Source organism: Solea solea, chromosome 12 (genome assembly GCF_958295425.1).
Source record: "Solea solea chromosome 12, fSolSol10.1, whole genome shotgun sequence".
Lineage (NCBI taxonomy): Eukaryota > Metazoa > Chordata > Actinopteri > Pleuronectiformes > Soleidae > Solea > Solea solea.
In genome coordinates this window covers 5,768,952-5,785,823 of record NC_081145.1, presented here as the reverse complement: position 1 = coordinate 5,785,823, position 16,872 = coordinate 5,768,952, and the positions used below count along the sequence as shown (strand labels likewise).

General features: G+C 40.4%; 1 protein-coding gene across 1 annotated transcript in view; it reads right to left on the bottom strand.

The window, feature by feature from the left end:
• LOC131469880 (transcription factor Maf) overlaps window positions 1-7,522 on the bottom strand; it is a 66,558-nt gene extending 59,036 nt beyond the window's left edge. Inside the window, exon 1 of the mRNA XM_058645289.1 lies at window positions 6,017-7,522. Within this exon, the coding sequence (XP_058501272.1) occupies window positions 6,017-6,993 (977 nt within the window). The 5' untranslated portion in view covers window positions 6,994-7,522. The remainder of the gene's footprint in view (window positions 1-6,016) is intronic.
• Window positions 7,523-16,872: the final 9,350 nt, after the last annotated feature.

Here is a 16,872-nt window from a genome sequence, read left to right as displayed (position 1 = left end):
TAAAAAATAATAATTCTTATGGCCTGTCCTTCTCTAGGAGATGGGGATTGGGTACTTTTCTCAGGGGTACCCCATGCAGTGCTTAACCTGGCAGAGACTCAAACTGGCCGGAGTAAATAACAAACACTACACAAAATCCCCTTACTTCAATTTAAAATTTAACCTGACATTAAACAACCTGACATTAAACGTTTTCTCCAATCTGCATTTCATGTATGCACTGCAGTGTACAGCATGTTATATATAGATTTACAGCATGTGCTTAATGAACCGTTTACATAATGTTTAGGATTGTATCGGATAATATCTCTTCTTTTTCCGATATCCATTCCAGTGAGTTTCAGCAGGATTAAACCAACACTGATCATCTCATCCCTATATATATATATATATATATATATATATGTATACTGCACATATTGTATACATTACACAGGTCATCAAAAACATAACCTTCTAGACAAAAAAATCATACATTAATGCCGACCGTATTAGCAATCAGCTGATGCCAGTTATTTGTTTTTTAGCGCACACTTTCGTGTGTGTGTGCCCTGCAACTCAACTTTCTGCACAACAACATCCACACAGCCTCAGCTGTGTTTATCTGCGAGTCACAATATTGTGATCACATATAATTAAATCATGATTAGCTTTCATCTGACGCCCTTTAGTTATGTATAATGTGAAGAACCTTCCATATACAAATATACAAGCAAATGCTAATCACTTATTTTGAGTTCTAACATACACAGGACAACATTATATATACATATATATGTATATATATATATATATACATATATATACATGTATATGTATGTATATATGCTTATGTTGACGTGATCTCATCTTAACACAGGACTAGAGGACTGCATCCAGACAATGACATTACCTCTACACTCACTACTCTACATGTAGAGTCTATTTACATGGAGAAAGAATCACTATCTAAAGCCAATGAGAGAAACAGGAGGTGGTGGAACGAAGCCTCTTTTACAGCTGCTGCATTCTCACCACATGCACAGCGGCATCAGGAGGGGGGGACAAGTTAAATTATTAGGGTTTCAAATAAATGACACATAACTCAGGACACTGGAAGACGGAGGGAACGGGAGGGAGGGAGGGAGGGAGGGAGGGAGAGGAGCTGTGGCACTGCAGGACTACATGATGGACAGAGTGCGGAGGAACATGAATGCAGCTGATTTAAATCACTTTAAATGTAAATGTTTATCGCGCGAGTGATGCAGATGCCGACTGAGTGGAAGAGATTGAAATTGTTTCCTCTTTTGAATGCGAATATGTTTTTAACCCTGAGGGGTGTTTGTCATGGTGGATGCACATGCACACACACACACACACACACACACACACACACAGTTGTTTTACTAAGTGAACATTCAGTCTCTTGTTACATTTTTCCTGACAGAACCACACTCCAAATTTTACTTTTGATATGTTATATACTTAAAATTGTACGTGCAAACACAGTATTGTTGTTTTTAAACATATCTGAAATTAATTTCATTTTTTTTTTTTTTACATCAGAAGAAATAGAATTGCTCTGAGTAATTTGAGGGAAAATGTCTGATTTTCTCCTGCCAGCCGTGGCACTTGCGGTTTGATTTGCGATATCATTGATTAGAAGTCAAATTTCTGTTCATTTTTCACTGTGTAATACATTTCACAGTGTGATTGAGCGCTGCCATCAAACACCAATCAAAACAACTCTGTATCCTGTTGCAGCCACGGGAATTTCAGCATATCTGTTTCTGACATGCATGGGTTACATGTTTCAATTACTTCGAGGAATGAAAATAGAATAATTAAACCACAGCTTTTGCCATTAAATAATTGTTGAAGGGATGAATTGCCCTATTACAGAAGCATCACTGTGACATGATAAAATAACTTCACTCTCAAACAGCTCATACATATACACACACGCTCTGCCATCCCAGTGTAAGAGTGCAGCACGAGGCTGGCGACTTATCGAGCCTCCACACACACACACACACACACACACACACACAGAGACTCCACAGTGTGCACATCCTTTGTCATATTAATTCTGAGGCATTAAAGTGAAGTACATGATGATGATTCAAATGTCAATACTGATAAATCTCAGACTGATTTCCCATACTTGACCTAAAAGAGAAGAGTCCAATATTGTGACAGCAGACAACTACATTATCTTTAATAACCTAATCATTGGACAGACTGCAAATGATTACAGTGCAGAAGTCAATATGCCGGGCCTGAGAATAGAATTACAGCTCTATACTGGTGAGATTAATAATGTGGCGTCGCGTGGTGTGTGCGCACACACACACACCGCACGTACACACTCCTTCAGTCTTTACAAATGAGGCAGAGGGCAGTGAATCTGCTTGAGTGCTGCATGAGAAAGGAGGAGGAGGAGGAAGTGCTGAAATGTTGTTTCCTTTTGCCTTTTGTCCTCCTTCAACACAGGAAGTGAATCAGTGCTGTAGTGAATCCTCCTGCCTGCTGGTGTGTCTACAAGTCACAACACACACGCACACACACACACACGCACTCACACAAGAATAAAGCATCCCGCGTAATTCACACACTCCTCCTCCAATAGAGCACAAACACTGTGAAGCGTCACACAAAGCAGACTCCGAACTATCACTCAAGAACGATATTATACACTGTGATATTATAATGTTTATACAAACACCTAAGATGTGTTATAAAGTCTATAAAGGGCATTTAAAAATATACACAATTAACTGGTTTGTGCAACTTTTACTCGGCAAAAAATAAAATAAATGAATTCATTATTCGACATATACTGCGATCATTAACATAATCGTTAATTATTGTGATAATATTTTTGGCTATAGTATAAGAGCAGCCCATGGCCAGGGGGAAATGAATTGGATTTTCTAATCAGAGGGTCGTCCGTTTAAATCAGGGGCTGTGGTGCCCCTGAGCAAGGCATCAAATCCCCATTGCTCCCCGGGCGCAGTTAAGTGCTGCTCACAGTTCCTGCGCCCGTCTTGTGTGTGTGTGTGTTTGTGTGTGTTCACTACTGGTATGTAAGAAAAAAGACAAGTGAAACGCAGAGGTTAAATTCACTATCACTAATTGGTGCGTGTGTGTGTGTGTGTGTAAAAAAAAAAAAAACTAATTCTAATTCTAACATCACTGATGTATGAGCAGGTACCAGATGAGACTCCTCTTTTTCCCCCACAGGAGAAAAAAAAAGAGGTGCCGAAAAAGAAGTATAGCATCTCCAGTTCTAGGTTATAACACAAATGTAATTAAACAGCACACTGTACTGACCTAATCAGATAGGAGGGCTATAAATTAGTGGACACATGCTCACTAAAAGGCCCTCTCCCCTCAGCTAGGATGCATCTCTGATCGTTTATCATCTGAAAGGAGCAGGAAGGCAGCCAGCATCTCTCTCTCTCTCTCTCTCTCTCTCTCTCTCTCCCCCTTTTCCTGTCTCTGTCTCTCACTCACTTTTAATCACAGGGAAAATCATTCCTGCAGGCATAAGAGGCTCCTTTCTTGTCCCTAACACTGGGCTTAAGATGAGCTGGATGAGTGTGTGTGTGTGTGTGTGTGTGAGAGAGAAACTGTTGCACAGGCTTTGTCTCCACAACTCATTGAAAATAAAGTCCTCGCTGTGGTGCGTTTTAAAGTAACCCACATGCATTCAGGCAAAGAAACACACAGAAAACACCAGCACTCAAAGGTCATGCAGTAGAAAAATATAATATCCTTCCTCTACACACACACACACACACACACACACACACACAGAGGTTTCCAGCAGCATGCATGGTGGTGGTGGTGACCTTGTACACCAGCTCACACATAACCTGCACGTGTAGCTTTTATCTCAAACATTGTGCTGTGTGTATATATATGATGCACTGTTGTCCAGAGCAGAGGCTGCAGGACTTCACACTCACTACACAACTACACAACAACTCACAACTTCCTGTGGCTCTCACTCATTCAGTCCTTTCAATCTTTACACTTCACAATGACAGCAAAAAAAAATGGAGTAAGAAAAGAAACAAAACACTAAAACATGCATCTGATGATATGTCATAATAGTTTTGTTTTTTTTAAACCTGCAAGAAATCATTCATTTTAAACCTCATATTTAAAATTGTAGACTCGTGTGAGATTTGATCTAGTTTTTTTTGTTTGTTTTGTTTGTTTGTGGTCGACTTTTAAAATGAAACTTTCCACACACGACGTTCAACAAGTGGATATCTGCCGAGTGAAAAGTGCAAGTTTACTCTCACGTCAATCATTAACTGGACATGTTTTAAGGACACCTGCGTGCAGCGCACTCATGATCAGGGCCTGAGGGGGGGAAACATTTCCAACATGATGATGGAAATGAAGCAGTTACGAGACGATTTTTGAGAGAAATTCAAGACTTTAAATTGCGCAACAGGTTAACGCGGCTCCTTTTATTTCATGAGAAACAAAAGACGATTCAAGAACGGACGTTAAACGGATGTGCGGAGTGATATTTAGGAATAAAATGAATGAAAAATGATTTATAAATCAAATCCCATCAGACATGGACTTGATCTTGCGGTTGTTATTAATATAATAATAATAATTATTATTATTATTATTAGTTTCATTAGACAATCAGAGCCAGATGTTTATGAGCAGATGTTTTAATTGCAATTTTCCTTCTGTTTCAGACACAGTAAAAAACAATAACAACGGCATCCAAAAACTAAAAAGGAGGAGGAAACATTTTCGTTTCCATTCATGATGGTTTTATTGATGAACGGTATATTTATGAAATTCCATTTTTAAAAGTGTGAACACGATCTTCCCCGTTAATTAGATAACTGTGCAGACAATATTGCATTTATAAAAAAGACACAATGGCGTCATCACAAAGGATGTATATATGTATATGACTGCAAGATGATTATTATTATTATTATAAAACATTAAATTAAATTTTTCACAGTTTATTTGGCGAACAAAACCCACCGGGATCTGCTTAAACTCTAAGCTAAATTCCTCAACTGAAAGGAAAACACATGCAGGGAAGTAGAGAAGATGGTGTGTTGCAACAGTTTTGCGTGACATATTTGCCCTTTTTCTTATTTGTTTCCAAACATGCATGATCATATCTCCACTCCCACTTGTTGATCGCATGTGATGAATTTAGTCCGTACATTTATGAGGGGAACAGGTGCAGATAATGCGACTAAATGAAAGTGTTTGCTTTCACAATGTTTGCATAAATCAAGTTGTTTTATTCCACAGTCATTTTCCTCACAGAGATGTTTGAGGTGAACTTTTATGAAAGCAAACTGACGGATGGTTGTCATGTTTTTCTATATATCATACAATCATTATACACAAAAAAGTCACAAAAAACAGGACAAAGTAAAAAGTAAAAGCCAAAATAAAAAAGCACAGTCCGTACATGACCAGCATGCATGACTTCACACAAGCGTCACAGTCTGTTTGACACTGATGTCCAAACTTGAATGAGTTTTATTTCTTTTTTTACAAGACACACGATATGATGATGATGTGAAAATGAGATCATTCATATCCAAACAATAAAAATAAAGTGAGAAAATAAAGTGACATTAAAATAAAGCTGCTGCTGCATGTGCCTGAGGATTGTTTCACTTCGCAAAATGAGAATAAAAAGAAATGTTGCTGTGAGGATGGACGAGGCTGCACGAGCGCACCTGTGATGTGAGGGAATTTTGGACTAAAATCCTTTAAAATATTTGTTGAATTTGCTGAATTGGTTGTCAGAGTCTCTGCTTTTTATATAAAGCCCATTTACGCATCCTTTAAATTTGAAACAAAAATGAATCTTTTACAGAAAAGTGGAAAATCTCCCACTTTAACTAGCGCAGCTTTAATAATAAAATACGTAAAACTGGTTTTACTGCGCGTGAATGATAAGTTCTTTGTAAGGATCGTGGATACAAAAAAAAGGGGGGGGGGGAAAACTTTTTTCAGCGCCGAGACTCACATGAAAAACTCCGGGGACGAAGGGTTGTTGTCGCTGCCGGAGCCTCCGTTTTCTCTAAAGCCGGTGCTGATGAGCTTCTCGTATTTCTCCTTGTAGACGTCCCTCTCCCTGGCCAGCCGGGAGATCTCCTGTTTGAGGTGATCCACCTGCTGCATCAGCTGCGTCTTCTCTCCCTCCAGGACGTGCCGCTGCTGGACGCGCTTGTATCGGCAGGACTGGGCATAGCCCCTGTTCTTTAGTGTCCTCCTCTTCTGTTTCAGGCGGATCACCTCTTCCTTGCTGACCCCCCGCAGCTGCCGGTTCAACTCCCGCACCGACATGGTCACCAGCTGCTCGTCCGAGAAGCGGTCCTCCAAGCGCAGGTGCTGGTGGTTCCCCCCCGCGCCGCCGCTGGACTGCGACCCGGAGGACTGGTGGTGAGCGCCTGAGTGGTGGTGGTGGTGATGGTGGTGGTGGTGGTGTGGATTCCCGTTCTGAGCCGCGGCTGCGGCGATGACCGCGGACACCACGGCGGCCGCTGATCCCATCTCCTCCCCGGCCATGGCGCCTCCTGCCCCGGCTGCGCCGCCGAACTGCTGCCCCCTGGCATAGCCATCGAAGGTCTGGAGCTGGTGACTGCTGCTGATCAGCGCCTCTACGGCGTCCTCCGGGCTAAAGCCCAGAGCCTCGGGATTCAACTGCTGTTGGTACCCGGTCATCCAGTAGAAATCCTCCAAGTGCGCCTTCTGTTCGCTCCCTGATCCCGGACTGGGCGCCGAGAAGCTTGGAGAGGGGGGAACCGAGCTGCAAGGCGTGCTCATCGGGGTGGAAGATAGGGATCCCCCGGCGACCACGCGGCTGCACTGGCTGATGCTGCGATCGGGCTCCACCGGCTCCTTTTTCACTTCAAACTTCATCAGATCGAAGTCATTAACATATTCCATGGCCAGGGGACTGGTGGGCAGGTCGGAGTTGCTCATTGCCAGTTCTGATGCCATCCTCTTGCTGTTGACAGTCCTCCAAAGGGGGTGAGGAGCACCTGTCAAAGTGGGCTGCTGAGACACGCACTGAGCCAGCTTGATTTCTTTATTTATTTTCTTCAAAACCGACGGAAAAGTGAGCTTTTCTCGCACTAATTGCGGCGCGCAGGTTTTTTGGTTCTGTGCGTCGATAAGTTTTTTTTTTTTTTTTTTCTTTTTTTTTTCTTCAGTCTGTGTTGCACAGACGCATTGGAGCTGCGCTGTTTCCTCCCTCTCTCCCAGCGTGCGGGTGTCTGAGCGCCGCTCTCTCTGTTTCTACCATTTAACACTTCATGGCTCCTTTTAGGATTAGTGCGCCAATTTGAGGAGGTTCACGCTCGTGTCCCGGGCAAAGAGTTGCCTTGTGGAGAAAGAGGGGGGGAGAAAAAATCTCCACCCGAGGATTGATAGGGTTTTTTTTTCTATGGGATCAGTCAGAGGACGAGTTAAAAAGCATTGCTTAGTTTTATAGGCGCTATGACGTCACACTGAAATATGAAATTGACCCACACTCAGCCAATGAGCAGCGCAGTCCGGACACGTTATTAGCATATTATACAGAAAGCAAAGTTTTCTGAGACTGACAACACACCTAATATCATTCATCCTGTCGTTCTTTTTTTCCACTTAACAGTTTTTTTAAAAAAACAATACATTTAAAAAACAGATACATGACATTAGATGATAAATCTATGGTTTTGTAGATTTTTGTAGACTCATCATTTTATGTCATGTGCAACATTTCAACCATTTTCAATTTGTATTTGTAATTTTGATGAAATGATCATTCTTTGTTTCAGTTGTGACTCCTCATTTAAATGTGCTTCATACTTACACGTGTGTTTCATCAACTATATCTATTCACATATGCATATTTACTTTTTAATGAAGGGGTCAGACAATCACGGTTATTCTCTCAGTACTGTCACCAAAACGACTTTGGCTGAGGAAAGAAGAGAAACAGATGATGAACACAGAGAGAGCACGAGGGTCAGAGAAGAGTCTGAATGGCGCGAGCCACAGCCTCCGCTTCTATGACATCGTTAGGAAACCCAATGTCGCCACCTTTCGGTGTAAAATGTTAAGTGATTTCTCTGACAGTGTACACATCTTTTATTTACTTTGTCCTCACCTGCTCTGGGTTTCACTGAAGCTCCTGCTGAGGCTGAGGTGAACACGGACACGATGTCACTGTGTTACTGTCACAGGGTCTCAGTAATGCACTGAGGAGGACATCATTAATCAGAAACAATAGACTGAATGTGTAGATGAGTAAAACGTGAAAACTGGCCCAGCAGATGATTTCTGAGACGGAAAATATAGATCATTGTATGACTTTTTATTCTCTGCATCTCACACACATTAAATGTGTCTTAAAGACAACGTCCACATTATCACCACGACACTGAAGACTGAAGACGTTTATAGTCAGTGTGACTTTTTTAAACCAATACATTTACTAATTTATTAATAATTAGAAGAAAAAAAACATCTGGTTTTGCCTGATGACGATGATGATACAGTGTTTTGGCCATTTGACTTTGAATCTTTTCTTGTATTTGTGTGAATGATATATTTGAATATAGTATTTGATGCTGAAATGATTGATTAATGTTAATTTAATGTAAAGAAGGGACAGGGCTCGCTAAGTTCACACACTTCTTTCTCATGCCTTTCAAACACACGACTCTGTAGTGGTTTGTTTTTCAGGTTTAGTTTAGTCGTTGCAAACGTTTAATATTTCTTTTTGCCATTGCTTAGTCTTGCCTTAATGTATTTTGTAATGTTTTTTTTTATTTGAATTTATCTGACTTATACCTAACCTTATACCTTAACCCTAACCCTAACCCGACATATCTGACAAACTAATTTGTTCATTTCACTCACACATCCTTTACAGACAACAACAGTACTGAAAAATAAATAAATTACAATAATAATTCAATCATCTTATGTTTAGTTGTGGCGATAACACCTTCATCCATGTCATTTAAGAGTCTCATTTCACTTAGGGATGGAAGTCGATACAGTCATTTTAAATCTTTTAAACTACGCAGCGCTCAACAACACATGTGTGCACTTTCAAAACCTTTGTAACAAATATTCTAGTAAACAACTCACAACATGACTCAGCTAAAACGCTGCTCCTGTGATTTCTATTTACATTTTTACAGTCTGTGCATATTGAAGCATGCAATATATAGGATTTTTGGCTCTTGTATCAGACCTATAGCGATACTGAGTACAGTATCCATCTAACGTAATAATCAGCATCAGTCTCTCTGGTGCTCTCCGCTCATCTCTCAGGAGTGGTGGCACATAAGAACAAACAATAAGGATGGCTGTACACAGAGGACTGGAGAGTAAATAAGAGCACACTCTCCGTGGAATGTGTCACATGGGAAAGCTTCAGAAAACTACAAAGCCGCCAGCAGATAATCCAACTCCCCCGTGTCCCAACACAAGTAAATATTCTCCTGGTCCCAGTGACTGTTCATGGGGACTTAACGTTAAACAGGAAGGATAAACATCGTGTTTTATTCATTAGAACACACAACAGAGGCCCCTCTCATGCTTTTGAATAAATATTAAACAGACGAGGTGTCCCCTCTGATGCCACTGCACCGTATGTTGTCGTGGTGTAAATTGAGACTGGTGGTGAGGATACAAGACTTTAAAAGTTAACAGCAATCGTTTTCTTTTGTGAGTCGGTGTTGTTTTGCTTTGAAGGTCTTTTTAAGCACTCGCAGGAGACTTTGTACCTGCAAAGTTTGGTGACAGGGAAAACAGTGACATAAGTAAGGCTTAGTGATATGGCCACAGATGTTATCACAACAACAAAAAGGCAGTCATGATAAAAATGTTTATGATCCTGAGTGAACGTTGAAGAAACTATTTAATGGTGGCTTGAAATCTATCTATCTATCTTTCTGTCTATCCATCTATCTATCAATCTATCTATCTATCTTTATTGGCCAGCACTTTAGACATAAGATGAAATGATCTCATGCAAACCAATATTATGTCATTTTTCAGTTGTGTAAAACTGGTAAAGCATCCAAAAATGTAATTATTATTAAAAGTTTTGGCTTTAATTTCAACAAAACTAATGACATAATGCCTTGGTTCATGAAAGGTAACAGACAGAGTGATCAGTTTAAGTTGTCCATGTGTCTGTGTATGTAAATCAGCAGTGGACACTGCTGCTGCTGCTGCTGTGAGAGCTCTGTGTTTGCCAGATCTCTTAAAATCAGGATTTATCGGCCCGCGAGCCTCATGGGTTAACAAGCAGAGTCCGGAGCCAATGCATCAGCTGTGTTACTGAGGGCTAATAGTCCTGTATGCACCTCATTCAGCCTCCCTTTGGAGCTGCATGCAGCCAGCTCACTGGCACAAACTTTACTACTGTCTTTATCATATTTGGGATGATTTTCTTCCCCCTCAGACGATACAGAGGCTGCACTTACACATAAAATAAGCTTATACTGCAGGTGGAGGGGGAGGAGGAGACGCTCTCACATACAACATAGTACAGAGGAAAAGTTGGGAGTATTAGTATCACATTCTAACTGTTGTCAAATGAGGTCGCAGCATGCTGATTAAGTCTATCAGATCTTGTCTCTGTGTGGTTTTCAGTTTAGTGGTGTTCAGAGCCTCGTGTCACCTGGTGACATCCCCCTGCACACAGGAAGTGATGGTTTGACGTCAGACCGACAGAGACAACAGCAACACTGAGCTGGTAGAGTGAGACGGCTGCAGACAGGTTGGACGATGACTGAAAAAACAAAGACACGTTTCAAAACTGCTCGTTCAACAGTTTGATGGGATAACTGTTTCTTGTCCCCGCCCACCCCTGTGCTGCTGATGTATACACACAAACACTCCCTGAGTCAGGTCTGATAGTATTGCTTGACAAGGCAGCATATACATTATGTCATATTGTTTCTCTGTATAAAGACTAAAGCAAGTCAGAATAATGACATCAACAACACCATAAATCACCAGAAGTTATGTATATATATATATATATATATATATATATATATAAAACCCTGACCATGAGGAAGTTAATTACATTTCTTATGAGGAAAACAAGTGAACTTCTTGCTTTTACTTGTAAGCACAGCATTACTCATAAAAGCTTTAAATGTCTGCAAATATATACGAGTGAGAGTGAAAGAATCTTTTACATCTAATGGTGAGACTGCAGATTACAGCAGACGGAAAGGATTCACTGCAAAAAAACATTTTCAAGAAAGTAAAAAACGGCTCATTTCTTGGATGTTCTTTTAATGAAGGTTCTTATTTTTGGACTAAAATGACAGTGGGAAGCAGGTTTTGCACAAAAATGTAAGCTTTATTTACTGGTAACAAGCAAAACCACAGGTTTACATGACATTCAAACTGCCCCTGGTTTGTGTGTTCACTACTGGTGTGCATTAAATACAGAAGTCAATTCATTATTGTTCATTGTGTGTGTGCACATATACAGTAAGAAATTCTAAGCTATGCATTCTTTAAATCAGCTTAATCAAGTAAAGGAAGATTCCTTTTCAGAAAACATTCTTATATTTTGTTGTATCTGTTGTTCCTCATTTTAAGGAACATTACTGTGAGAAAATGGCTAGATTGACCAGGTATTCTGGCCAAAGAAAAGAAATCCTTACCCCGTAGGCGGAGGCTTTTCCTCCGCTCACTCCTCCCATTCACAATTCTTTTGCCAATAGATTTGTGCCAGTAAACCCTCCTACATGCTCCACACTGGAGCTTTAACTTTGTGTATGACAACATTGAAACGTTTGACACTGGTTGACTCTTCAGTAAAACTGCTAAAGCGCTGGACTATCACTGTGTGCACAAATCTGCTGTGTGTTAATAGTCCTGGAGCCCAGCTACAGTAAGTGTTAATGAGACACTGTCTGACCTTTTTAGAGTTCACCCCAGGAGAACACTGATGCATCCTGGGTAAAGGATAACCAATGCTCCCAGACTTCCCTGTGATTTACTGGTACGGTGACTTTACTAATTGTTACATCTATTAAAAACATTCTCATTACGCGATGACTTATGAGCAACGTTGCAGCAGACATCACTTTTATTGTCAGCATGCTAACCTTTTGCTCGCCTCTGGGGTTCCCTGAAGTTACACACACACAAACAGAGGAGGTGCACATTGTTTGCTTTGCAGCACAAATGTTTTTCACACACAAGTAACACGCAGAAATACAACATATTATCACAATGTTCGGACAAAGAAAGGAACATTCAGATTGAGGGAGCAGAGAAAAAGTCATTACAGCTCATGAATCTGCAAGTTATGCATTCACTCATAGTATTTAAAATATTAGGGAGGCACAAAAATAGCCTGTAAAGACACTGTAAACTGTAAAGGTACACTTTGTATATTCAAGTGTGCTGGAGAACCTATTGGCACTTTCCCATCAGTGATGGTACCTGGTCCCAGGCGAGCTGTAACGTCGTGTAATGTGACGTCAGACTGCCAGAGTCTGACTGTGTCGTCACTGGAAGAATCATGAGCGCAACGTCCGACACAAGAACCAAAGCGAACAATGACAAACTGTGGATGAGTTAAAAAGACTTAAAAATCCCCAAAACATGTGTTAATCTCCAACATTTAAGTGGAACATTTCTAAAACCTCAATCTTTAACAGGGGAGCAGAATCACTACCCGTTCAGTGGTATTTCAGTTCAGCGACGGTCAGACGCGCTCTGCGCTCCAGTCATGCAGGAAGTACTGAACGATTCGGCGAAGAAATCTTTATAATGAGCTGATTCTGACGGTTCAGTTACACAGAAAACAACTTTGTTTGTTTCGTGTAACGACGTCCCGGTAGTTTAGTGCAGCTGTGCTATGATGACCCCGCCCACACTGAGGAGGTACTTTAGTCATGGAGAACGACGTGACTGATACCAAACTGAGTAGAGTACAATAATATGTGTCGCCATCAGTTATCAGTTAGTCCTTTTTATATACAGTATATATTGTAAAAACATGCTGATCCAAAATGGCGGCCTCAGTAGCGCTGACCCTTCTCCCGACAGAAACATAAAAGGCTCATTTTGGGGTAATGAAAAATAACTATTTATATAATCAGGTGATTGTCCACTGATAAAAAACACAATTATAATTGTTTTATTATGTCATTCTGCCAAGTGGGGGAAAAAAAGCAATCACCCATATTTTACACAATGGACATTTTAACAGAGGAACTTAAGTAAATGACAGAAAATAAAGATTTCCCTTCATTGCCAAGATTATGTCTTATAATCATTCATTACATTCCCATTGGGAGGCAGACGTCACATTGCTTTCTCAATCCCTGTAATGCCATATATTAAACACTAGTGGCACTTCAAATGGGGGACAACCAGACGAGCGGGCTCAGTGGGCTCATCTGAGACACATTTAATTAGCAGGACAGAGAATGAAATGTTTCATGGGGTCTTAACTAACTGTTGTATCTTTTGTAATAAAGTGAGCGGCTGTGAGAAGCTATTACACCGAGGATCGTGAAGAACGGTACCACGCTTTCCCCTGCCAGTGTTTTATAGGGGGAATAAAGGAACGCATATTAAGATAATAAGCTTCCACATCGCAGAAACAAAGTGCCATATTTGCAAAGTGTTTGAAAGAACAGGCCGAGTCACTCTCTCTCTCTCTCTCTCTCCCTTGTTCCACGCGCCTCTGTTAATCGAGCTTGATTCATTTTCCTGCTCAAGAAGCAGGAAGCAGATCTCAGTGAGGACTGTCTGTTTATATGTGGACGTGACGCAGTGAAAATCCCGACGGTTAATGGATGAGAAAAGGGTTTAACAAGTGAGTTTGATCATTAGACAGACACAGAAATAAATTCACCGTCTTAAAAGGCCAAACACATCAGCTTATTTCTACACCTGCTGGATAAAAGGACAATATTCAAGTTACCACAGTCAATCAAAAGCTCAAGAATGGTCAAATTATGCAAAGAAGAACACCAAAATATGTGATTAGAAAACCAGGCTGTGACACTCTCTTTCTTTGGCTCGGTGCCTGCCACAATGGATGCTTCAACCTGGTAATTGGCCACAATGAGCAGACTTACATGTGTCAAACTCTCTTCTTCACATCTGGTTATTGTCTCTCACAGCAGGTGGACATAGCTGGAATCGTCTGAGCAGTCTCATCTGCTCTCGGTCTCCGTGTAACAAAGGACTCACTTATTTTGCCTTGAATTATTCCCTCACAGTCTCTGCCAAACAGTCAAGGTGCAGTTTACATCCATGTCTCTGTGGATCTGTTGAGAGACTGAGCCCCTTAGTCTTCTTATTATTCTTATTCAGTGTATTTGATCATAATTAGCTTTCGAATTCTTTATTTTATAACGTTGCAACTGACCGTCACATTGTCATTTTGATTGGGCGATAGTGGATCAGCGGTAGAATAAGTCATCTTTCAACTGGATTGCTTCGGGTTCGATTTTGGGCCCTGGCACGTGCTGACGTGTCCTTGGGCAAGGCACTTGACCCCAACCCAACTGGCTGTGAATAGGTATGAAAGATGTGTGATGCACATGAGTGAATGGATGTGAATGGGTGAATGGTTCTGACGCATGATGTTAAAGGTCTATTGTGTAATATTTATTAGGGTTTATTTGCAAAATACCCCTAAGTATGATTGTACTAGGGGTTGCATGGACGAGTCGACTGGACCTTACAGCTCCACAATGATGCTTATCACAGGGTTTGCTTGATTATTAATTGTATCCTTGATGAGTGCCAGTAAAAGAGGAAAAAGCCAAACTCAAACAGGATTTTCAAGGACTTTTTGGCCCGTATACTATCAAAGAGGAACTCTGTTACAGTGGTGGGCCCAGAACGAGCACAAATCTGGATCGAACCACAAAAGCTGTGCCTGAGCAGGATTGTGACTTGGCTTGTGTGTGTTGTTCTCCTCCCCTGTGTATTTACTAATGTATATTGTTGTGCACTTATATGGAAGACATAAAGTTGTGTAAGTGTATGAGCTGTCCGTTGTCAACGAATACAAACTGTTTGTATGTCGACATTAAAAAACCTTAAGTCATGCAACCCCTAGTTTGTATAAGTTAGGGGTAAAAAATGTTAGGTTTTCATAACCCTAAAATAAGCCTTTTTATGTACATTAGGCTCTGTGTGAAACATGGCAGCTGCATTGCTTCTGCATGTCCTCACATGTAAGTGCAGGGTTTTTGTGTTTTGAAGTAGAAGCAAACAACGAAGAACAACATCCTCCATTTGTTACAGTCTGCAGTCTCACCCTCACCATTAAATCTTAAACACTGGACCTTCAAAGAGAATGTGAGGGCAGGTTCCACCGTTAATTTGTGTCAACAAAGTTCCTCCATGTGTTTCTGATGTGACACAAAGGGACAGAGAGTCAGAAAACAGAACAACTGACCACAGATTTGACTGGTGTGAAGGCACAGCAGGCAAGAAAACTGCAGGTGCACTTAATATGAACTCTAGCATGCAGTTAATGGGTCATACACATCATCTGTCAGTGCGATGTATAAGTGAGTGATTTTCAAGGGCTTCACGATAACACAAAAATGTGAAACTAGATGTTAATACAGCAGGTGTAGTTCATTATGGATTCAACATTCCACTTTCATGAAGTGAATCATGTTTATTCACACAGGCATGGAAAAATTAAACATGAATCCCGTGCAATTCAAGCTCATCATTGCTTTGGCTCTCACATTACTGCCCTCATTATCTAACACTCCACAACACACAGACAAAACAACACAAGGTGCTCAAGTGAGTCCTGTTGCCCCAAAGCTGATGGTTTCTAAAGACTGTGTGTGATTTCAGCTTTTCATGGCAAATGACCCTGACTTTCCTTTTTTCTTTGCTTTTCTTTTTTAATCCGAACGCAGCGTCTGCATGTGTGACTCTCAGCGAACACGCTGGTGTGATGATTCATGCTGCACTTGGAGGTTGTGAGGTGTTATCGATGTGGCCAGTAGTACAGTATACTCTCCCTGTAACAGTATAGTGTTATTAATGTCCACTCTATGCTGTTATTAATGTGACTTATACACATAAAGAGTTTCCCCATTAGTCAGAGTCATACTGTGGAGTCATACAGAGAGGAGGTACGAGGAGTCCTCTTCCTCTGTCTCCTTCCCCTCCTCATCACATACATCGCATATTTATTCCACAGTATACAGTATACACACACACATAACTAAATACAGTAAATGAAACTATTCTTTATATATTCATACATACATATCTGGTCCTTTTCATTATTCTAAGTCTTGCATAAATGTATGTTAATGCAACTCAAAGACAGAGCAGGTACCATTTCTGCATTAAAAGGCTAATGTTTTATTTTTGTTGAGTAATGTACTTACATTATGCTATAATGTAATGTAAAGTACTAATGTAATGTAATGTAAATTTCACTTACAAACTATTTAAATTCTATAGAAATCTGCATTGGAAGGAAATATTCTGTACTATTTAGTTAATTTAATTGTGTGTCTTTGTCAAGACAACCAGACAACAGTTCCTGTGATTCCACGCTGCCTCCCATTGTCATCAAATTAGGTATTTTGTTACAGTTCTCATTGAGAGACCCCTAGCTGCAGAAATGAATGACTATTCTGTCTTTAAATAACAAATTTTTTAGGTGAAAAATATAATGTTTTACACGTACATTTCCATAATAAGCAAAAAGCTTGATTCTAAATTCTACTTTATGCACAGATACATTTTTAAAGTCTGCTAAAAATGATAAAAACATCTTTTCTTACCATGTCTCCTGACAAGAAAATGTCTTATTAACCTCCTTGCCAAATTTGAATGATTAAA